The sequence below is a fragment of the Equus quagga genome, chromosome 5, assembly GCF_021613505.1.
Source record: "Equus quagga isolate Etosha38 chromosome 5, UCLA_HA_Equagga_1.0, whole genome shotgun sequence".
Classification (NCBI taxonomy): domain Eukaryota; kingdom Metazoa; phylum Chordata; class Mammalia; order Perissodactyla; family Equidae; genus Equus; species Equus quagga.
This window is the reverse complement of record NC_060271.1, coordinates 29,326,491-29,348,613: the sequence shown is the minus strand read 5'-3', so window position 1 is coordinate 29,348,613 and position 22,123 is coordinate 29,326,491. Positions and strand designations below refer to the sequence as shown.

The 22,123-nt window shown below is 54.9% G+C and overlaps 3 protein-coding genes across 4 annotated transcripts; 2 read left to right on the top strand and 1 right to left on the bottom strand.

The window, feature by feature from the left end:
• The first annotated feature begins 11,615 nt into the window (after window positions 1–11,615).
• On the top strand, window positions 11,616–14,729 carry FAM110D (family with sequence similarity 110 member D). 2 transcript variants are annotated; one of them, XM_046662741.1, is made up of 2 exons: window positions 11,616–11,712; window positions 13,531–14,729. In XM_046662741.1, the coding sequence occupies exon 2, from the start codon at window positions 13,625–13,627 to the stop codon at window positions 14,441–14,443; it is 819 nt and encodes a 272-aa protein (XP_046518697.1). In that variant the 5' UTR covers window positions 11,616–11,712; window positions 13,531–13,624; the 3' UTR covers window positions 14,444–14,729. The 2 variants fall into 2 exon arrangements, with proteins under 2 accessions (XP_046518697.1, XP_046518698.1); XM_046662742.1 differs by lacking the exon at window positions 11,616–11,712 and adding an exon at window positions 13,323–13,412.
• A 1,196-nt stretch (window positions 14,730–15,925) lies between these two features.
• On the bottom strand, window positions 15,926–20,187 carry C5H1orf232 (chromosome 5 C1orf232 homolog). The gene is made up of 4 exons (XM_046660206.1): window positions 19,366–20,187; window positions 17,962–18,045; window positions 17,767–17,864; window positions 15,926–16,268 (listed from the first exon to the last, which is right to left on the bottom strand). The coding sequence occupies exons 1-4, from the start codon at window positions 19,447–19,449 to the stop codon at window positions 15,968–15,970; spliced, it is 567 nt and encodes a 188-aa protein (XP_046516162.1). The 5' UTR covers window positions 19,450–20,187; the 3' UTR covers window positions 15,926–15,967.
• Window positions 20,188–20,696: 509 nt separating this feature from the next.
• ZNF593 (zinc finger protein 593) lies at window positions 20,697–21,795 on the top strand. The gene is made up of 3 exons (XM_046660207.1): window positions 20,697–21,110; window positions 21,342–21,404; window positions 21,499–21,795. Exons 1-3 carry the CDS (start codon window positions 20,830–20,832, stop codon window positions 21,638–21,640), a joined length of 486 nt encoding a protein of 161 aa, XP_046516163.1. The 5' UTR covers window positions 20,697–20,829; the 3' UTR covers window positions 21,641–21,795.
• Window positions 21,796–22,123: the final 328 nt, after the last annotated feature.

Here is a 22,123-nt window from a genome sequence, read left to right as displayed (position 1 = left end):
GCAACTGACCACAGATCCCACAGTGCCTCCCCAAACAACAGTTGGCCTAGGCTCCTATCTCCCTGTGACCAGTCTAGCGCTGGCAAGGTACTGGTTGGAACCTCAGGAGGCCAAATGACTAAGGATCTAGGCCCTTTAGGGCACAAAGATTTATTCCCACTCTCTCCTGAAGGCATTTACAAGTTATGAAGGCTCTGGAACCAGCGGGTGCTTAATATTGTTTGTTGAACAAATGCTGAAGGGAGGAGGTGGGAAACAGCATCTAAATTTCAAAGAGTAGAAAGAGATGTGTTGGAGGAACAGCTCAGAACCCCCTTCAGAAAGCCATGCTATCTCTGCAGGGAAGCTGGAACAGGAGGAATTGTTCCTGGGGGCTGAGCATGTCCAGAGAGTGACACGTTGCTGGTGTCACAGCTGGGTTCTCTGAAAGCAGACACTGAGACCGAGTTTGGGGCTCAAGCTGTTTATTAGAAAACAACTCGTATGAAAGAAGGGGCAAGGACCCAGGCTCAAGCAGAGGAAGAGGTTGAAGTACGACACAGACCTGGAGAATCTCCGCTCTACCACGCTGGCCTGGAGCTCTGGAGTGAGAATTGTCAGCCGGTGTCCTCCACTAGGCTGGAACAGCCAGACCTTTGTACACCACTGGAGGAGGCTCCAGTCACCAGAGACAGGCTGCCCTGGGGAGGGTGTGACTTCGGGTGAGGGGGCTCAGCCACAGGCTGTCGGCACTTGCCACAGATGGGCAGGAAGCCCTGCCTTGAAAGTTGGTGTCTACCACAGAGCACCCTGGAGGGCTCAAATCCACTTCCCCACTCAAGCAGCAGCTCGTTCAGGAGTCCACTGGCCCTCCTCCTGAGGAGAAACTTAGGATATTAGTGGGAGGAATGATAGCCCCGCCCTGCAGCTGGTCTCAGGGCTGCCGTCAACACTCCTCGTCTCCCTCCTCCTTTATCCGTTCTAGACTCCCCGCACCCTCAGCTGCCACTGCTGCTGATCTCGGTGGCTCACGTGGTGGCATGATCCAGACCCTCATCCTCCAGGAGCCTGAGCTCTGGTCACCATGCCCTTCTCAGGCCAGGGTGGGATCACCTGATCATTTACAGTTACAACTGGGTCAGAGAGTACCAAGAAGCACCCAAGTAGATCACCTGGGATCCACACGTATTTCTCCTTGTCCCCGTCTTGTAACAGCAGCCTTATTTATAATCAGGGTCAAACTCCCCTGCTAGGACAGTGCCCCTCTTCTTGACTGCTAGTCCCTGGATACAAGGAGCTCCGAGCACCCAGGAGGCAGATGTAGCTTATGATTCAGTGCAACTCTTTTCGGCAAATATGGGCCCCTTTGAGGACCAGGACCTCTAACCCTGCAGAGCCCAGAGTGGCAGGGCTGGGAAGGACACGGTCTCCAGGGGTTATCAGAGTAGTGGGAAGTGGGGTCACACCTGCTTCCACCCCTTGATTCCCATACTCCTCTATTCTTCCTCATGGGGACACCGTGCCACATAAAGGTCTTTGAGTCAGCCAGTGCATTGGAGGAAGTATTGCCCAGTAGACTCCCACTTTGTGTCAAAAGGCCAGACCTCTATACTCTCACCTCCCTCAATCACTAGATGTGGGCCACCCTGAGAAGAGCTTGACCTTGGGTAAGGGGCTCTCAGCAGGTGAGGCAGACCCTGAAGGAGGTAATGGCCATAGGCAGTGGGCTGACTGCACTGCCCACAGATGGGGGCAGCAAGCCCTCCCGTGAAGGTGCATTATGAGGAAAGGACCCAGATTACCCACATGCCCTGTGCTCGCCCAGGCCTTTTTTCTTAAACTTACTCTCCTCATGGTCCCAAGATGACCAGAATAGTTCTAAGAATCACTTCTAGACAGCTCATCTGGAGGAGGAAAGGGGCTGTTTCTTCCTGTGTCTCCTTGAGAGCAACGAAACATTTCCTAGGGCACCACAGCAGATTTCCCTCATGTTTCACTGGCCGGAAAAGGAAACTTATGGTCCTGGAAGGCCTTCTGGGGCCCGAAGTTTGTATCACTCTGGTCCAGGACCCACTCTCTCGGGAGACCCTCTCTAGCCCCCTCCGCAGTCTCCAGGGTCTCTTCAAAATTCACTCATGAAACAAATATACTGAGCACCCGCTAAGCACAGGGTGCTGTTCCAGGGACTTGGGATATATTTGTGAACAGAACAAAGATCCCTGCCTTCACTGAACTCACGTTCTAGCAGGGGACACATCTATGAGTGTAAATAAGTAAATTACTTAGTGCGTTAGAACGGATAAGCTAAAAAATCAGGAAGATGCAAAGAAAAAGTAGAGCAGGGTAAAAAGTTTCAGGAATGCTGCAGAAAGGGGCTGGCAGAATTAATAAATACAGCAGTCAGGGTAGATCTCATCAGGATGAGATCTGAACAGAGTCTTAAAGGAGGTGAAGGAGTTAGCAAAGCAGAGAACTAGAGGAGAGACATTGCAGGCAGAGGGTCAAAGGCCCTGAGGTGGAGCATGGTCAGTGTGTTCAAGGAACAGGCAAGGAGGCCAAATGTATTTGGGGCAAAGTGGGTGAGAAGAAGGATAGGGGATAAGATCAGACAGCTAACAGAGCCGGTCACGTAAAGCCTTGCAAGCCACTGAGGACTTTGGCTTTTACTTGAGTGAAACAGGGAGCCTTTTTCAGGGTTTTGAGCAGAGAAGTGGTATGATTGACATATTTTTAATGGATTGATCTAGCTGTTGTGTTGAGAATAGACTATCGGGGGATGAGGTTAGAAGAAGGAAGACTTATCTGAGATGGTTACAGTAATCCAGCGGAGAGATTCTGATGGTTTGGACCAGGGTGATAGGAATGGAGTGGAAGAGAAGTGATCTAAACCTGGATGTGTTCTGAAGACAGAGCCAACAGACATTGCTGATGGGTTAGAATGTGGAATGTGAAAGAGTGAGTCAAAGATTATTCCAAGGTTTTGGCCTGAGCAACTGGAAGGATGCTGAGATGAAGAAGGGGGTGAGAAAGGCCATGGTGGAAGGGATTCTGGGGGTCAGGAGATCAATCAGCAGTTTGGTTTCGGACATGCTGAATCTTGGGTTTCCAGATATTAGCATCGATTCAAAGCTAATGTCTAGTAATTCCTAAAAGGTCTGGGTTTTCTCCTCCCCCTTCCTTGGAGGAAGATTTACAGTATATGTTTGTGGCAGTGCTACAAGCTCCTCTCTTAAGGGGCCAGCCCAGTGGTGCAGGGGTTAAGTGTGCACATTCCGCTTCTTGGCGGCCCTGGGGTTCGCCGGTTCGGATCCCGGGTGCGGACATGGCACCACTTGGCAAAAAGCCATGCTGTGGTAGGTGTCCCACGTATAAAGTAGAGGAAGATGGGCACGGATGTTAGCTCAGGGGCAGTCTTCCTCAGCGAAAAGAGGAGGACTGGCGGTAGTTAGCTCAGGGCTGATCTTCCTCCAAAAAAAAAAAAAAAGTTCCTCTCCTAAGGAAGCTGGCCTCCTATTCATGTCTGTGAACTGACTTAGATCTGGAAATTAGCCAAAAGGCTGAGATGCTCCACTGTAACAACAATTCATCTTAGGCTTCTGGCCATAAGATTTGGAGGTTTTTCTGTTATCTAACTCAATAATATTTAATAAGCTGCTCATCTATTTCATTCCTAGGGACACTCTGATCAAAGATCCCTCTAAGTTAAGACGTTCTGATTGTCACTGCAGCCCGCTGCACGTTACAGTGAAGGCCCCACCTTGACACTGGCAGTTCAGCCCTGCGCTTGGCCTCTCCTTCTCTAGGATCCTGTCGTCCCCAGTGAAGTCAGGGAGCCCATCTCAGTGCTCTCTCCTCCAATATACCCAAGCTCCAGAGGACATCCGCCATAAAGTTATGGTATGCTGATGCTATGTCTCAGTAATGCCAACACCTAGGGGAAGAACCACCCTCTGAGCCCTCTTGGAGAATGCACTCAGTGGGACTAGGGAGTATATACAATTTCATGTGATAACTCTTCCCCAACATTCCCATCTTCTTAGATGCTGGACACATTAACCAGGGAAACACTGACATCTCTACCTCACTGAATACAGGTCATGTTGAGTACTAGCTTCAGTCAACTGAACAAGTAAACTATTAGAGCTACTTTGAGCTAAAAGAGGTAACACATTAACTCTAGAATCTCTAGTACAGGTGCTCATATCAATAAAATCAGTCTGATCCAGTGTTGTCTTCTTTCCTCCTTGACTCCACCTCAGATCTGCTAAATGAGCTTCTTCAAGGGTGGACGCTTGGCCCCTGTCTGGTTAACAAGCGCCCCAGGTAAATTTTATGCAGCCAACTGGAATCCATCCAGGGAAAGACATTTGGGAACTGCTGGTCTAATCTACTTTTCTCCTTTTAACAGATCAGAATCTAAAGCTGGAGAGAGAAAGTGACTTGCTCCAGACCGAGAATGAGTTTACGGCAAAGTAAGGACCAGGACTTTGGTCTCTCGACTCTTTATGGGAACTTCTCCTGCCCTTCCAGGCCTTCTGTGCAGCAGACTGACGCACTTGGTCAGCACACCTGAGAAATGAGTGCGGAGGTGAGTTGGGACGGTGAACAAACTGAGGCTGCACATGTTCAATGCTACAGACACTGTGATGCAGGTGGCCCCAGTTTTGGAGAGAACAATGTATTTCCTTCTGGTTTATTGTGGTTGTGATTGAAAAATCAACCCAATAAGGTCAAGCCAAAAGGAAATGTATGGGCTTACCCGGCTATAAAGACCACATATAGGGGCCAGCCCCGTGGCCGAGTGGTTAAGTTCACGCACTCCACTTCCGGCCCAGGGTTTCACCGGTTCGGCTCCTGGGCGCGGACATGGCGCTGCTCATCAGGCCATGCTGAGGTGGCATCCCACACACCACAACTAGAAGGACCCACGACTAAAAATATACAACTATGTACTGGGGGGATTTGGGGAGAAAAAAGAAGAAGAAGAAAAAAAGAAGATTGGCAACAGTTGTTAGCTCGGGTGCCAATCTTTAAAAAAAAAAAAAGACCACATACAGGTTTGCTTCAGTCATGACTAGACACGGAGGCTCCGCTCATCAAGCCTCGTTGTCACTGTCTCCACTGTCTGTTGACTCAGGCCTCAGGCTGGCTCTGCGTTCCCAGGGTCTCGCACAGCGGGGAAGAGAGAGAAGCTTTGTCTCAGCAGTCCTAGGAAAAGTCACATTGGCTATAACTGAGTTACATGTCCATCTTTAAATGAAGTACTGGGGCCAGAGAAATGTGACAGGCTTTCTGACCCAGGCCTAGGTCAAATGCCCCACCCTGAGCCAGGCTCCCCACTCTGGGAGCCCAGGGATGGAGTGTGGGAGAAAGGGGGCCAAGACCAGGGCAAGACTGCCGAAAGAAAGACGAGTAATTGCTGAATGGCAAACCCCCAGAGGCTCACAGTGCTCAGAACGATGGGGAACTTGATGACAGCAGAGAACGTAACAAGTATAATCCAGTGGTAAGATTAAGGTGTTAGTTAAAATGCTATGGTGATATTAGGGATGGTGGTTACAATACCTACTTTTTGGGGTATCTGCCCAGCCCTCAACTTCCACCTTCTCTGGGAATTGCTTTCCTCACACACGAAAGGGTAGATCCCCACGGTCGGGTATGTTCAATGTGACATAACACCTCTGTGGCCATAGTTCAGTGCCTTAGAATTGGCTAGAGGGGTCCCTACACTTTAAAGGGTCTCCATATCAAAAGCACCCAAAAAGCCATTGATTGAAGCCCACACTGGCATCTCTCACTCGGGACCCACTGCTCAACACTGTACAGCGTAAGCCGTAACCCTCCACATCTGCTCTCAGACCTAACGCCATTCAGCCCCAGGGAAACAATTGCTTCTCCACACCTCTTGCCCTGTGTCCTTGAGACAAAAGGCCACTGCATTCACACGCCATGAAGGTTTGCGCTGCCGCTGACACTGCAGACAGCTTCTGTTTGGGGTGTGAAGATTGAGTGGTGGAAGCACTTAGGTAAGAGAAAAGACAATTCATTAACTTGTCTAATCCTTCCTCTCAGAGAGCACGAATCCCGGAGACTTATGCACAAGGAAGTATTGTTTCCCAGCAAGTGCTGAGCATCCAATTTCTCATTGCACTTCATGTTCCAATGTGTAGTATGGCATCTGCAACAGTAGCAAATGATGGCTGAGGAAGCTTCTGCACTATTAAACCATGCATTTACTCTGAAATTTGTAAATCAAGGCTAGGCATAATATGCAAGAAGCATGGTGCCAATTCTTTACTGCCATGAACCTAGACATTGCTTTATGAGACAGGGAAAATAAGGGGCGGGGGGCGAAGCGGTTAAGTGCGCACATTCCACTTCAGCGGCCAGGGGTTCGCCGGTTCGGATCCTGGGTACAGACATGGCACCACTTGGCAAAGCCATGCTGTGGTAGGCGTCCTGCTTATAAAGTAGAGGAAGATGGGCACGGATGTTAACTCAGGGCCAGTCTTCCTCAGCAAAAAGAAGAAGATTGGCAGCAGATGCTAGCTCAGGGCTAATCTTCCTCTAAAAAAAAAAAATGGGGAAAATGGTGATATAAGAGATAGAAATTTGTATGATGCCACTAAAATATACTGTAATATTATCTGTGTTAATGATAATTTATCATATATACCGCATTTAAATGTTTGAGCATGTTATATAACATCCACAGTTCATCTCTAAATTTATGTATTGCTGTAAAAATTTCATTTCCAATCCTATTTGCTACTACCTCAGCAGAGCAAAGTTTCACCAAATTGAAATATTAAAAAACTTAAAAAAAAGACTGAAGAAATATTGTCTAGTTAGGCATTACTGTCAGTAGAATACAAATTATATGGAACTTTTAATTATAGCAACACAATTAGTAATGTTGCTGAAATCAAGGCAAGAAAATTAGGTTTTATGGAATAAAGATATAATTTATGAAATATTCACATCTTTGTTTCCTTACTCATTCAACATTGCCAGCCCTTTAACAAAAAACCCAAACTTGCTCAATGACAATTAAATTCAGTCGTCTTTGATATTTTGATGACTTTGTGTAAAAAAATCAAAACATATTGTTCAACACGTCATTAGGAAGCTGTATTTGTCGAGGTAAGAGGATAGATTTCTGGTCACCACATGAGAAGCCTCTGTTTCTTTTCCGTGTGTCACCCTGTTTTACTTAGTCTACATTGGATGCTTTTTGTTCTTTGTACTCAGTCTAAAGCCACCTTGATGAAGACAATGGAGGAAGGTGGAGATGTGGATGACAGAGATTGGAGGGAGGAGTGCCATCGGGGCTGCCCTCACTCCAGCCCTTGCTTCGCTCCAGAAGACGAAATTCAGAGAGCCAGCGGCAAGCGAGGCAGGAAGGCCAGCGGGCGGTGAGGGCAGACTTGCTCTAGCCTGCCTGCGGTAGGATCCAGGCCGGCAGCGCTGCACAGTGGCTAGGAGCCCGCTCTGGAGTCCCATCTCTTCCATCCGCAAGCTGTGTGCCGGGGGCTGAGTTACTTTGCCTCTCTCTGCCTGTTTCTTCACCCACTTCACAAAGGGTTTTGTACGAAGTAAGTGGGGTACCGAGCATAAAGCACTTAGCATAGTGCCTAGCACTTGGTAACACTCAGTAAATGTAGTCGGTTTTGTTATTCTAACACTAGGCTGTAAACTCTGTGAGAGCAGAAATCCTTTCTCTTATCCTCATTGTTCATTAGCAACATGGAGGTGCTCAGGAAAAAAGTTTCATGACACCTTTCTCTCCACGACCCCACCGCCTGCTCCTCACTCTGGCCACCCCCGCCCCTCCCCGCAGTGAGTCCTGGGTAGTGGGTGCCGGGCGCCTGGTTCCGCCCGGAGGCCACGCCCCTCAGAGGGTGAGCGGGAGCCAGGCTATTGTTGCGGCTGAGACTCTTTCCGAAATGGGAAGCCCTGAATTAGAGGACGGCTGCTCTAATCTCTGTGGGGGCTCACAGGCCTCGGAGCGGGCCCTCCCCCTGACGCCAGCGCTGAGCTCCCTCCCTCTCTCCTCCTCTCCTCCTCTCGCTGAACCCCAGACCCCTCACTGAGCCCCTGTCTCTTCTCTGAGCCTCCTTGAGCCCCATTCTCTCATCTGAGCCTGCCTTTTCTCAGGGTCCCCATCACCTCACTGAACTCGTCTCCTCACAGCACCCCTCCCTTCTCTGCACCCCATCTTCTCTCTCATGGCTCCCGAGCCTCTCTCTCCCTCTCTCTCTCCCTCTCCTTCTTTCCCTCTCCCTCTCTCTCCCTCTCTCTCCCTTTCTCTCCCTCTCTCCCTCTCCCTCTCTCTCCCTTTCTCTCCCTCTCTCTCCCTCTCTCTCTCTCTCTCTCTTGCCCACTCCCCCTCCACTCAGCAGCCCTTGCCCTAGCCTCTTGCCCTCACTGAGACCCTGGCTCCTGCTGTCCTCTTGGCCTATTGCGCTCACCATCCCTCCCCCAACACCCCCACCTTATCCCCTCCAACCTCCCACCCCCCACCTCCCATCCCACCCCCATCAGAAATCCCTTCCAGGCTCAGGTACCCCGTCCTCTTTGAAAGCTTCCCACCCAACCCCAGGCAGGACAGATGCCTCCACGTCCCCTGCTCTGTCCTGGCTGTCGCAGCAGCACTGCTCTCGTGTGAGTTGGGACCAGTGCTTCATGCCTCGCTGCACCGCCCTCCCCGCCCCCAGCAGGCTGAGCTCCCTGAGACCAAAAACCAAGTCTGACCATCTGCTGACCCCATGGCACAGAGCAGAGTTCAAAATGACTTGTTGACGGCAGCTGAGAGTAAAACTGTGGGATTAGAAAGAAAAAAGATTTCGGGTAGAGGTGTCAGGAAGGTGTTGGTGGAGGGTGAGAGCCAAGAGGTAGATTCATCTAGCATGTATGAGCACCTTGGGGGACCAGCGCTTTCTCAGCCAGCACATCTTTCTGCCACACAAGAGCTGGGTCATATCATTCCCATTTTATACAGAAGGAACCTCAGAGAGGTTATGTTCTTGCTCGAGGCCACACAGCCAGCGAGTGGTAGACCAGGACTAGAATCAAAGGTGGGGCAAGGTGTGGCTGGCTGTGGTGGTGGGGTTGTAGCTGACTGGTAAGGGGGGGTGACACATTTTTCCTCTGTGACAACATGGTCTGCAGTCTGAGTCTGGATGTGAAGGGCCTCCTTGACCCGTCTCATTATTCCGGACACTGACCAGAGCTGTTCCCCCATCCTCCCACCACTGTCTCCTGGAAGGAGCTGGTTCTGACTCAGGCCCATTCCGATCGATCCTCAAGGTGATCCGGGAATGAGCTCAGAAATAGGAAGGAAACGTCTCTCAGATTTAGCCTCCCCCCTGCCTGAGGTCCTGGTTCTGAGGCCGGAAAGAACCACTTTAAAGATCTCCCTGGGGACATGACCAGAAAGACAGATGATCCGGTTCACAGCAAGTGTGGCCGAGAGACAGGCGGGGCAGGCCCCTGTAGCCCCACTTCATTACCTCCCCCAGCTCCTGCTGGCTCTTTCAGGGCGCTCTCACCCAGAAAGCCAATCCCATTTGACCTCTCCTCCCTGACCTTCTCTGCCGGTATGGTAGGGGTCTGTGTCCATTGGCATCGTGGGACAGGGTACTGTCACCCTTCAGACTGGGAGCTCCTGAGAGGAAGGCTCTTGGCCACCCCCCACTTCAGACTCCTAAGGGCAGAGCTGTGTCTCTCCCCTCTGACTTGGGGGCTCCCAGGGCTGGAGGCTGGGGCTGTGTCTCCCCCCTCTGACCCAGCGCTGCTCCTTCGGGGAGGTGGGGTCACTTCTAGTCACTCTCATCAGAGCAGGGGTGCCGCAGGCCAGCACCTGCGTTCCACTCTGAATCCACTTTTTCTGTGGCCCAGCATCTGTCCTTGGTCCCTAGAAAAGAGCCGAGAAGGGGGCCCCTGCCTGTCCTTCCACTCAACCTGGATGCTCCTTTAAGACCAAAGGGATGGGGGTTGTATGAAGAGTCAGACACAACAGCCCCATCCTCCCCCTCCTTCACAGGCCAGGTTTCCTGCCATTGACAGCATCCCAGCTGGGCCCTGCCCAGCCTCTGTGCTTAACCCCTTCGTGACCAGATCTCAGGCCTACCGGCCTGCACCCCCAATCTTCATCTAAAAAATTAGGAGAATGAAAGTACCTATTTCATTGCATTGTTTGAGGATTAAAAGTACTACTCATTGTGTAGAGTACTCAGAACAGCACTTTGCATCTATCAGTCTCTCAATAAAAGTTAGCTCTTGTTCCTAATTGTGTGAGCTTGGGTCAGTCATTTCACCTCTCTGAGCCTCAGTCTCTTCAGCTGTCAAATGGGGAAAATAATAAAACCTAGTCCCCAAAGGTCATCCTGGGGACGAATTGTGATAATATACATGAAAGCGTTTTGTAAAGTGCTGTAACAACACAAGAGGGAACTATCATGGGAAAAAAAAATGTTCCGTTTAACTAGGTAATAAAAATCTCTTACCAGGAGACAGGCCTTCTGATTTTCAAACTCGTTATCTTACTCGACAGGCAAACGGTGCAGGGGAAAGAGCGGATTTGGAGTCGGACTGTGGCAAGTCTTCCCCTGTCTGATTCTGTTTCCTTACCCATCGAGGGGGAGGGTCACCCCTGCTGGGCCCCCTGTCCAGGGTCCTTGGGAGGGACAAAGGAGATCTGAAAGCACAGATGTGAATGTGCTTTGCAAACGTTAAAAACTGCTAGAAGGGAGGGGAAGGGATTTGTGGAAGTGGCCAGCTAGTCGGGGGGCAGGGACCCCTTGGCAGGGGCATTGGCCTTTGAGCTCTGGATGCTGCAGAGTTTACCTGCTGAGCAGCGGGGAGGAGTGCTCCCAATGCCAGCCCTGTGGGGCCAGGGCTCCCCCATGAGACATGAGGTATCCAAAAAATGCTGTGCCAGCTCTAGAAGCCCCCAAGTTGGAGCAGACGAGGAAGGAGGCCAGAGGACCCAGGCTGGGTCCCAGAATCGTTCCTTCATCATCCTCTTCGCAGCCAATCCCATTTGCCGTCAGAGGACGTCGGGCAAAGGCACCTCCAATGGGCTCCCGGGTGACCCTCGTGCCGAGACATGCTGGGGCAGGCTCACCCTGCACATCTGCAGCACCACTGCCCCCACCCACCCTTAGGCTGCAGATTCCTGGCCTCACCCCTAGGGAGAAGAGGCTTGACACCATCCACACACCCAGACCACGACAGGTCTAAACCTGCCCTAGAGGGAAAAAAAGCACCGCAGCCAAGCCCCTGCTCTGCCCTCCCAGTGGAACCAAGAGGAGTCGCCCAGGCCCAGCAGAGGGGGCTGACCCCGGGGAGAGCACATCTTCACCCCAAGCCTCTGGAGGAAACCTGGGAAACAGGAGACCTCGTTTGGGGTCCTGGCTGTGCCCCAAGCTCACTGTGCCTCCATGCAAATCACTTAGCCTGTCAGGGCCTGTGTGACCATCTGTAAGGTAGAGGAGCTGGACCTGGTGCGTAGGTCCTCGCCAGCGCTGAGACTGACCAGGAAGGAGTTAACGGAGGCCGGGCTCCGGGTCAGGAAGGTGAGGGTTAATCTGGGGGGTGGAGGCTCTCACAGCTTTTCCTGTGGAGAGTGAGGTTTGGCTGCCACCAAAGTTACTTCCAGTCCCTGCTGTCCCTCCTGCCCTTAGTCTGGCCCTGCCCCGGGACCCCTGCATTCAGCCTCTCCACACAGAGGTGAGTACATCCTGAGCCCAGGGCTGGGGTGGGAGGGCACCCAGGGACAAAAGGGCAGGGAGCTGACACCAAGCCAGTAAGCACAGTCCCCCAGCCCAGTCCAGAGCCAAAGCCTTAGCCACAGTTTGGACCACTGACCCCAGGACTGGGAGAAGGGGTGGCAAGGGGAGGATGGAGGGTACAAGGATGTCTGCCAGGCTTCTAGGGTGCAACGTCTGTGGTTAGGCATCAAGGCCAGCCGAGAAGGCAAGGAAGAGGCAGTGGATGGCAGACTATTTTGGTCCCTGTGTTTAGGGACTTTTTATAGTCTCACTGCTCATGACTGAGAAGAGGAGGAGGGGACGGGAGGGTACTCATGAGGTCAGACAAGCACAGTGCCCTCCTGGGACCTTGGAATCTGACCCATCACCTGGTCTAGTCATTGGGAGCCAGGAAGGAGGGCACTGCCAGGCTCTCCGTAATGCCTGGGCTCCCAGTGACCAACTACCTCCAGGCTGACTTACTAGACACTAGATGGAGGGGTATGCATGTGTGTGTGTGTGTGTGTGTGTGTGTGTGTGTCTAAAGCTGAACTGGTTGCACTGGGGTAGGTAAGTTGGCAAGGTCTCTGCCCCAAGCCCTCATCATCGGGGCTTCCCTGACCCCATTCCTAGAAAATTCTGTTCCTTTGTTGCCTCCAGATCCGAAGTCTCCGAGGTCCCTGCAGCCCCCAGAACTGATGTGTCACTCTCAGCTGAATAGAGGATGGGGGGAGAAGGGGAAAGGGGTGGGTGGGGCATGCTGAGCCATGTGGGTGGCCCATCCTGTTACTGCCAAGGGAACTGTCAGCTCTTGATTTACAACCCCTCCTGGCCCCCTTCCCCAGCAGAAGGGAGGTGGAGGAGAAGGGTCACAGGGTCTTAGGATGAGAAGGGGGCAGGGACCCTGAGGGCAGATTTCTAGGAGTGTAGGTTACCAGGAAGAATTAGTGGAAGGAACTTTTTAGTGAGGCAAGGGGCCCATCTCTAATGGAAATTGCTTGGTTTTATAGCAGCAGGAATAGAGGCAAAACACCAGAGAAAGTTCTGATAGGCAAGCAAGAGATCCAATGTGAACTAGTTCTGGCCTGCAAGGCAAGAAACCCGGGTTCCAGTCCAGGCCCCTAACTCTCAGTAAGCCCTGGGCAGGCCCCCTCCTCTCTGGGCCAGTTTTCTCTTCTATGAAATGGAAAAGCAGAAGCAGACAAGGTGATGTTGACAGTGGGCAATCTGGAATTCCCTTGGCAGGGGCACAGAGGGGGGTGGCGGGCAGCTGGCTGACGTGACCTGGTGACCACCTCCCTCTCCTTCCCTGATGGCCCTGCTGGGCATGGGCAGGGCAGTTGGCTGCAATTACTGGAGGCTCCTACCCTGTGGTTATATCCCTGACCTCTGTGCTTGGGGGCGGGAAGGGTGGGCCCTGCTGGAGCCAGCCTGTGGCTGGGAAGCCTCCTTGTCTTGGACTCAAAGTTGCTGGGTTGGGAAGAGGTATTTTTTCCGGTTGAGGCCACTGTCGGGAATCGGGCCGGGACCAGCCCCATTTCCTTTTCCAAGTCCCCTGCTCTCTGATGCCTACTTGGCATGGCCCTTTGGCCAGATTGTGGCACCCTCAAAGGAGCATACGTTTCTGGGTGGCCAGGGAGCCCCTGTTGAATGTCTTTGAGGGATGAGGGGAAGGGCATGGTACCGGCTGACTTGGATGGGGGAGGGGTGGCTGGCTGATCCTATTCCCAGGAATGCCTGCATGAGAGGGGCAGGGACATCTCCTACTCTCCCCCTGACCATTCCTCTTTCCCTGCAGGCCCCAGGGAGCTCCAGCCAATTGCTCTCCACTCCTCAACTAGCTGCCTACCTCCAGTGGCTTATGGGGCACTGTCCTGACCAACTCTGCTAAGATGCTCCAGGCCTCTCCCTCCACCCCGTCCAGGGGACGGACCCCCAGCGCAGTGGAGAGGCTAGAGGCCGACAAAGCCAAGTATGTCAAGACGCATCAGGTGATAGCGCGACGCCAGGAGCCAGCTCTGCGCGGGGGTCCCGGGCCGCTTACGCCGCACCCCTGCAATGAGCTGGGGCCCTCTGAATCGCCCCGGACGCCCAGACCCGCCCGCCGAGGCAGCGGCAGGCGACTGCCAAGGCCTGACTCTCTCATCTTCTATCGCCAGAAGCGGGACTGCAAGGCTTCTGTGAACAAAGAGAACGCCAAGGGCCAGGGGCTGGTGCGGCGCCTCTTCCTAGGAGCCCCCCGAGACGCCGCCTCGAGCAGCCCGGCCCCACTGGAAAGACCTGCGGCTCCTGGGGGTTGGTCTGCGCCCCAAGATGCCCCAGAAGCGGCGGGAAAGAGGGCGCTGTGCCCCACGTGCTCGCTGCCCCTATCGGAGAAGGAGCGTTTCTTCAACTACTGCGGCCTGGAGCGCGCGCTGGTGGAGGTGCTGGGCGCCGAGCGCTTCTCTCCGCAGAGTTGGGGGGCCGACGCCAGCCCCCAGCCTGGATCGTCGCTGCCGCCCGGATCCGGGGACACCAGCGACTGGACGTCCAGCGACGGCGGCACGGATCGCCCGAACGGTGCGGACGGCGGCGGCGGGGGCTCGGAAGCGGCGGGCTCGGCGCGGGATGGGCGCCCGCCTGTGTCGGTGGTGGAGCGCAACGCGCGCGTCATCCAGTGGTTGTATGGCTGCCAGCGCGCCCGCGGCCCGCCCCGCGAGTCCGAAGTGTGACATCGGCCGCTCCGGAGCGGGGTCCCGGGGAGTCCGGGGTCCGGGAAGGGGCAAGGGGTGAGCGCGGGACTGGACCTGGGCACACGCAGGGATACCCCGCCTTTGAAGCGCAAGGTGCCTTTAGGCAAGCCCTTCACTCTGGATCGCGGCTTCCCGAAGTGAACCGTGGGGGTATGGGACAAAATCTCGGAGGCCCTTCTCACCGCAGAACGCGGAAGGGGAGGTGGCCGCCTCGTGGCCCCTGTGGAGGCCGGGTCTGGGGATCGAAGACTGGGGTGGGAGATCAAAGAATCTGCTGAATAAAGCCAAAACTTTATTTAAAGGAGTCGTGAGGTTGGATTAGAGAGAAGTTGAGGAAGGGGGCGAGGCGGGTTTGCGTGGTTACACGCGAGGGTTTTGGAGTGTGGTTTCAGGCTGTGACCCTGGGCAAGCACTCAACCTCTCGGGACCGCAGCTGCACCTCTCGGCGATCAAAGTATTTTTGAAATGGTCGTAAAGCGCATGGCAAAAGTGTCCAGCATATAACGAGTGCTCAATAACCAATAGCTGCTAGGACCACTATCAAATTAGTACTCTCATTATTATGATCATCTCCTCCATCGACCCCCAGGTCGGTCCAAACCAGAGCTGGCGGTCCGGAATAGCGCGTTTGGGGAGTTCGGGTAGAGATCTGCTCCAGAAATTAGGGTCCACTGGTCCCTAAAAGGCCCCCATTCCTGGAGATTTGCTGCCCCCTTTTGGTTACTAGGTATGAAGGGCCTGAGACATGGAGGACCCAGAATTGAGGACAGTAAAAGAAGGGACCCTTCAAACCAGGATTTTGCCCATCCGTACCCTCAGTGCTCGCTTCGGCAGCACATATACCAACCCACACCCTCACATCCTGCCACTCTCTTCCTTTCCCTCAAAGACACACAAGGCCACCTGTCGTCCTCACATCATCGCACCTTTAAGTCTGTTCACGGTCCTCCTCCCTAGCCTGGGTTACCTTCCCTTTTCTCTCCACTCATCTTTCTAAGATTATGCACATTCATTCTCCCTCAGGAATTCCCGAATTCCCCAGTCGGGCTCACCTCCTCTGAGCCCCCAAATACAGCCCTATTTTTGTGCCTCAGCTTGTCGCCTTGTGTGGGACCTGCTGGTAGTCTGAGTTCTCTCGTTAGTCTCTGCCCTTCCCCTAGTACACCGACGGCGCAAGCGGCAGGACCCCAGGCAACGTCTGTCGAATTAAAAGAGGCTGGACAGGACGACGGGGCCAGTCCTCTGGGGTTCGCCAGGTGTGTGGAAAGTTGCACCTTACATCTAACAGTCTATCCTGACACCCGGGCTGTCTCTGGTCACTGTCTCCCTGTACGTTTGTGGGGGAAGGGAGGGAGGACCCCTCCAGATGGGCCCCGCCCTGAGTATGCCCACCCAAAAGCAGTCTTCCCCGCTGTCCACACAAAAGCACGCGGTCACACGGGGTGTCGGGCCAGGGTTTTTATGAGCGGAGGGGAGGAGCGGGCACGCAGTTCAGCCGGCATGCTAGTCGCCCTTGGGCGCAGCCTTCACCCTCATCTCGGCCAGTTTGTGGGTGAGGAAGCCCCACTTGAAGCCGGTCGCAGCGTCGGCCTCCGGCGACTCGGGGCGTTCGGTGGCCTCCTCCGCGGCCTCGTTCGCAGCTTCGGGGTCCGGCTCCGGGGTGGGTTCGGCGCCGCGCAGCATGGACGCCGCCGCGGCCTGCTGCTGCTGCCACCTGCTGGCGAACGCGTCCCAAAAGCCGGGCCCGCGCGGCTCCGCCTCCACCGCCGCCGCAGCCTGCGAGGAGGGCCGCGCAGCCAGCGGGCTGCGGGAGAGTGGCGAGGTCAAGGGCCGGCCGAGAGGCCCCAGAGAGGACGAAGGAGAGGAGGCGGGGCCAAGGGACCAGTAGTAGGGCCAGGGGAGTCAAGGCGAGGTCAGGTGACCAGAGGGGCCCGGGAGAGAGGGGGCAGGGCCGGCCCTGGAGGCAACGTGAGGGCTCTGAGGCACTGGGAAAGGGGGCTGGGGTGGGGCAGGGGATTAGGTGAGGGATCTGGGAAGAGGGGGCCGGGATCAGGATCCCTGGGGAGAGAGCTGGGGTCAGGGAAGGGACTCGGAGAGAAGGATGAGGCCAGAGGAGGGAAGCCTGAGACGCCAGGTCGGGAATCTGGGGGAGAAGCCCTGAAAGGGGCGGGGCCCAAGGATGCGTGGGAGGAGTAGGACACCGAGGGTGGGGGGGGGGGATAGACCCGCGGAGGGGGCGGGGTCAGGCTCTGGAGGCGGGGGTCCGGAAGAGAAGGCAAGCGTGGAGCCCTGGGGAAAGAGGCGGAGCACGGACGGGGATCAGGTTCTGGGATGGAGGACTAGGGGGACCAGAAAAATGGGGGAACACTCGGAAGAACGGTGGAGTGACCCCGAGGGAAGAAGGAGGGCCTGGATCAGAGGCTTAGGGAAGGGGGGCACTGGGGAGGAAGCAGGAAGATGTGGGGAGAACGGCAATCAAGGAGCGGTGAGGAGGCTTGAGGTAGGAGGTTTGAGGTGGGAGCCTTAGGGCTGAGGGAGAGTCCTTGGAGAGCTGGGAGGGAGCGGGCAATGGACGCCGGGAGAGAGAAAGGAAACGCTGGGGCAGGATCTGGATGGGTCAGGGGGGCCCTTGGGGAGAAGGAAACAGGGGAGTGTCAAAAAGGGGATGTGACTAGGCTGGAGGAAAGGGCAGAGATGGAGTGTGTGCCAGAGATAGAGCTAGGAGGAAAACTGAGGTCCTGGGTCCCACCCGCCAATCCCCCAGCATCAAAGACCTTCTAAGACAGTGTCCTAAACTACTGTGCCTTGGGTCTGGAGGGTGCTTGCTGAAAATATCGAGCCCACGTCTCAGCCCACACCTGCTGAATTAGAGTCTTTGAAGGAGAGTCTGGAAATGTGTGTTTGTCACAAGCTCCCTGGGAGGGTGAGGATTTAGACCAATATTTGGGAGCCACTGATCTGGACCACCCTCTGTTCCAGACACCTAAGGGTTCTCTCCTGGGCTCCCTGGTTCCCTGATTCTAGGGAGATGACCCCTCCCTCATGGATGGGGAGAGAGAGCCCATAATACCTTCTAGCACCTCAATCCCAACAGCTGGTAAATTCCTCCTGAGATCTAACATAATCTCCCAGATATGCTGATTTGGCCTCTTTCCTGCTGAGAGAAACAGAAACAGCCCGGGGGCTGGCCCTCCCTAACTCTCTGTGGTCAGAAAGACAGACAAATAGACCAGATGGAAAGGACATGGGAGAAGGGGGACCCCAGGCCCATCCCAGAACCCTCCACACACACACATACATACTGGTCAGCACAGGGCTCCGGTGGTAGCAGTTTGTCCTCATCTTCTTTGTTAAACAGAGATGACATTGTCAGCCAACCTTTTACCCCGACCCCCTGAACCTGTGAGGGAGGGGCTTGGAGTGAGAGAGGGGCCCCAGCACCCCCAGCTGCCTCTGCCACGCTTCCCAGGGCTGGGGTGGAAGAAGGGAGAACTTACCCGGCGGGCCAGCTGTGACATGGGACTGAAGGCCTCTTCAGTGGGTTCCGCTGTCTCAGACTCCACTAAGGCTGGGTTCTCCCTCTGGGACACAAGACCCCCACCCAGCATGAGAGAGACCCCAGAGGAATGGGACCTCCCTCTCCTACTGCTAGCCTGGTACATACAGACCAGGCACCCCAAACCCCACAGAACTAAGCACATATCTAGTCCCCTTGCACTCTCCACAAACGCATACAGGTATTCCTCTACACAAAGCTACTAGCCACATCCATCACCCACATAGTAAATCCCTGCAGATGGCCTTAAGCACACATACCTGCCCACCCACAGACACCTCCAGATACACCCAATAACATGTGGACCAGGGCATGCACGCTGATGTAGGCACACACCTGTACATGACCATGCCTCCCCATGGCTACTGCTCTTCACCTGTACATCGAGGTTCATACTATGAGGAAACTACACAAGGACACAGACACATACCATTCACACCTGTGCACTTACACAACTGCAGACAGCTGCACAGAGGCCCACCCATGGCACACAAAACCTCTTGACACATCCACAGACACCAAGAGACAGATGTGTACACACCCAAACACATGCACCATACAAACATAACACCTGCAAATGCCTGCACAGAGGTATGCTGGCATAGACTCCCGCCCAAAATGTACACACCTGAAAACACCTATACCCAGCTCACAGCTGCACACACACCTTCACGGAGATTCCACAGTCCTAATACTGACCCACAAGTACGTCTACACAAGCCCGGCCCTGGACACCCACCTGTCTAGACACACTTATTCACACACACGCCACAGAAGGACTTCCTGCCCCTGCCGCATCTATTTGCACAACTGCCACTTATCACGGCCTCCAGACCTAAGGCTGTTTCAGAGCCTTTTCAATCCTTTTGATGTCAGGACAAACACGGTCCAAGGATGGCTCTGATCTGATGGTGCTACAGTGACCCTCAGAGTACAAGGGCCACGTCCTCTACTTTGAATACTAGGGAGCTCACTTCCTCTCAAGGCAAGCCATCCTGCTTCTGCTCAGCTCTGCCCATTAAAAAGTTGTGTTGAGCTAAGTGTACCACGTGTGGCTACTGCACACTGGTCCTAGAAGGATCTCTTCCATGTGGCAGCCCTTGAGATCTCTGGAGACAGCAACCACTCCTCTGGTGCCCTCAGGTCTTCTTGTCTTCCTCAGTGTTCTTGAATGTCCTGGCTTTCTGACACTGCACCATGCCATTTGTCATCCCTCAATGTGCCAATTGCTTCTGCACCAATGTGCCCTCTCTCTCTCTGAGCCTGTCCCTTGCCCTTCTTTGTACCTTACACTCATGCTGCCCCTCTGCCCAGGCCCCACTCAGCAAGCATGGTTGGTACCCACCTCCTCTGCCAGGTCCTCCTCAGATTCCCCACTCAGGGTCTGTAGCACTTTGGACTTGTAAGCTTTCCAGAAGGCCTGGTTCATGGCTGTAGGGGAAACAGGCCTGGCATACAGGCATGTGAAGGCTGTGGCTCAGTGGGCACCCTGTGGTCTGGCTCCAGGAACTTGGTGAGGCCAAGAACTTGTCCCAGGATCGGGTGACTTCATTAAAGATGCACCAGCATCCCTAGCTGGCAGGGTGCCCAGCAAGTGAACCTGATCCAAAGGGGTCTGGGGTGGGGGTGGGACAGAGTAGGCTTCTGCTGCCTCAGCCCCTTGTCATATTGGCCAAGAATAACGAAGACATCTCTCTCCACAGAGGCCTCCTTCCTGGGCCTAGGAGTACTTGAATTTAATCTCTTGGAATGGCTTCAGAAAAATTCTCTTCCATTCACAAAGTCTATTTACAAAGTCCTTGTGACTGTAGCCAATACCAGCTGTGCCCTCAGCAGGGCCCCATCCTATGTCCCCACTCAGCCTCTGTGAACTGGAACAGGAAGTTCCCAAGGACCCCAGGCGGTGCCCCCGGCTTACATTTCACTGCTTTGTCGGGGCTGGAAACTGATTCCTCTCCCCAGGGACGCACGTGCCTGCCTCCTTCTTTCCTGGCAATAGATCCCAAAGAGCTGGAGCCCCTGAATTATTGCTGAGCTCCTCTGGAAGGCTCGAGGCTCTGGTAAATGGGGAATGGCTCGCTGGTCCTCTCCCTACTCTGAGCACACAACACCCAGGCTGTATCTCTGCCTTTGTTGCCAGCCCATGCCTGAGAGTCCAGAACTCAGAGAAAGGGGACAAAGATGGGAGGTCCTTCGATGAGCACTTCCTCTTCTTGTGAGAGGAGCTGACCCCTCTTCTGTCTGGCAGAACGCCTGAGCACTGTCATCTTTGGGAGGAACACTGTTCCTCACAGATCTGGCCGGGCTCGGATAGACGATGGAGACCCGAGGGAATAACTGGGGAGCTGGGAGAAGTGGTGAGGGCTTTGTTAGGGATTTGGAGGTATCTTGGGAAGCCCTCTCCGGGACCAGGATCCCAAGCTGATTCACTCTCATTCATTTATTAATTGATTCACATCACAGGCATTTTTCAGTGCCTCCCAGAGATGCTTAAAGCATTCCCCCTCCGCCGTGGAGTGTGAGGTCTGGGAACGAGGAAGGGGTGACAGGGTCAGAGGATGGCGCTGAGATAGGCTGGGCCAGGCAGAGGGGGCAGGGCCACGGAACTAGCCGGAATACCCCCAGAGCAGCCACCACCCGGCCGCTCCTCAGAGGCGGCCTCACGCAGAAGGGTGAGGACGCCTCGACAGACCCCGCCCGAAACCCCGTCACTGACGTCAGCGGCCGCCTGGGGGCGCTCAAGGCGCGGCCCGCGCGAGTGACGTCATCAGAGGCGGTCTGCGGAGCCTGCTGTGCTGCCGGGTGTCGCATGACGTCACTGAGCAGTCCGGAAGCACCCGCACGTGTGCTCGCAGCTCGGCTCTGGGTCCTGGCGCCGCTGTCACCGGCCATGGGTCGTTCCCGCCGGACGGGCGCGCACCGAACGCACTCCCTGGCCCGCCAGATGAAGGCGAAGCGGCGGCGGCCGGACCTGGATGAGATTCACCGCGAGCTGCGGCCCCAGGTTTCCGCACGGCCCCGGCCAGACCCCGGCGCCGAGCCTGACCCCGACCTGCCAGGGGGCGGCCTGCATCGCTGTCTGGCCTGCGCGTGAGTCCTGGCCGGACCCGGCCTGAGGAGGAAAAGGGTCCGCGGTATGGGCGGAGGGTGTGAGTTCGGGCCCCGGGGCGCGCGGGGTCTCCTCTCTTGGGACCCGTGGGTCTGCTGGCCTCCCATCCCTTCAGACCCGGAGCCTGGTGTCAGGGAACGAGCTAGGGTCAGGAGATAGGCGTACCTGAGAGGCATCACCTCCTCACTCTCCTCTTACCCCCATCCCTACAGGAGGTACTTCATCGATTCCGCCACCTTGAAGACCCACTTCCGATCCAAAGACCACAAGAAAAGGTATGAAGGAGTAAGGAGAGGATTGAGGGATGGGTGTCAGGAAGACAGGGCTCGCATCTGGTCGGCTCCCAACTCCTACTTTTCTTTCTCCCAGGCTAAAGCAGCTGAGCGTGGAGCCTTACAGTCAGGAAGAGGCCGAGAGGGCAGCGGGTATGGGCTCCTATGTGCCCCCCCAGCGGCTGGCAGTGCCCACAGAAGTGTCCACAGAGGTGCCTGAGATGGACACATCTACCTGACATGGCCTGAGGATGCAAAGCAGAGGAGCTGCCCATGGACAGTGGTGCAAGCGCTAGGCTGGAGAGACTGTGCCATCCGCTTTTGGCTCTGGGTTTGAGGAGTGGATGGCCCACTCTGGGTCCCCTCCCCCCAATAAAGGAACTGGATGAAGGGGGCTTGCCTCTGACTCTAACCTCCAGGCCACTCCCCCAAACTCTGCCCTGCGGGGGTTTCTTTACTATTCCTGTGTAAGGGGCCTAGGGTGTTTATTCCTCACTTGGCCTAGCTTTGGAACATGCATCCTTGCCTTTTCTTAGGGGTCCTGACATCTGAACTGGAGGCCCCAGACAGAGCCCAGGTGCGGGGCGGGGGGAGTAGGGTCAGGTTTATACTGTCCTGCTTCCCATGAGGGCAGGGATTGACCCCCAGAAAAGAAGTAGGCTCCTGAGATTGCAGCCCCCTCTGAGTCACCTACCCCTAGGGCCTGTTATGGGGCCTGTGGT

Bases quoted from the DNA above. Each gene is read 5' to 3' on its own strand.
- FAM110D (XM_046662741.1), top strand. From the start codon at position 13,625: ATGCTCCAGGCCTCTCCCTCCACCCCGTCCAGGGGACGGACCCCCAGC.
- C5H1orf232 (XM_046660206.1), bottom strand. From the start codon at position 19,449: ATGAACCAGGCCTTCTGGAAAGCTTACAAGTCCAAAGTGCTACAGACC. The intron at 18,046-19,365 runs GTGGGTACCAAC...CTTGTGTCCCAG, and splicing joins AGGAGGACCTGGCAGAGGAG to AGGGAGAACCCAGCCTTAGT. The intron at 16,269-17,766 runs GTATGTATGTGT...ACTCTCCCGCAG, and splicing joins CCGGAGCCCTGTGCTGACCA to CCCGCTGGCTGCGCGGCCCT.
- ZNF593 (XM_046660207.1), top strand. From the start codon at position 20,830: ATGACGTCACTGAGCAGTCCGGAAGCACCCGCACGTGTGCTCGCAGCT. The intron at 21,111-21,341 runs GTGAGTCCTGGC...CCATCCCTACAG, and splicing joins CATCGCTGTCTGGCCTGCGC to GAGGTACTTCATCGATTCCG. The intron at 21,405-21,498 runs GTATGAAGGAGT...TCTTTCTCCCAG, and splicing joins TCCAAAGACCACAAGAAAAG to GCTAAAGCAGCTGAGCGTGG.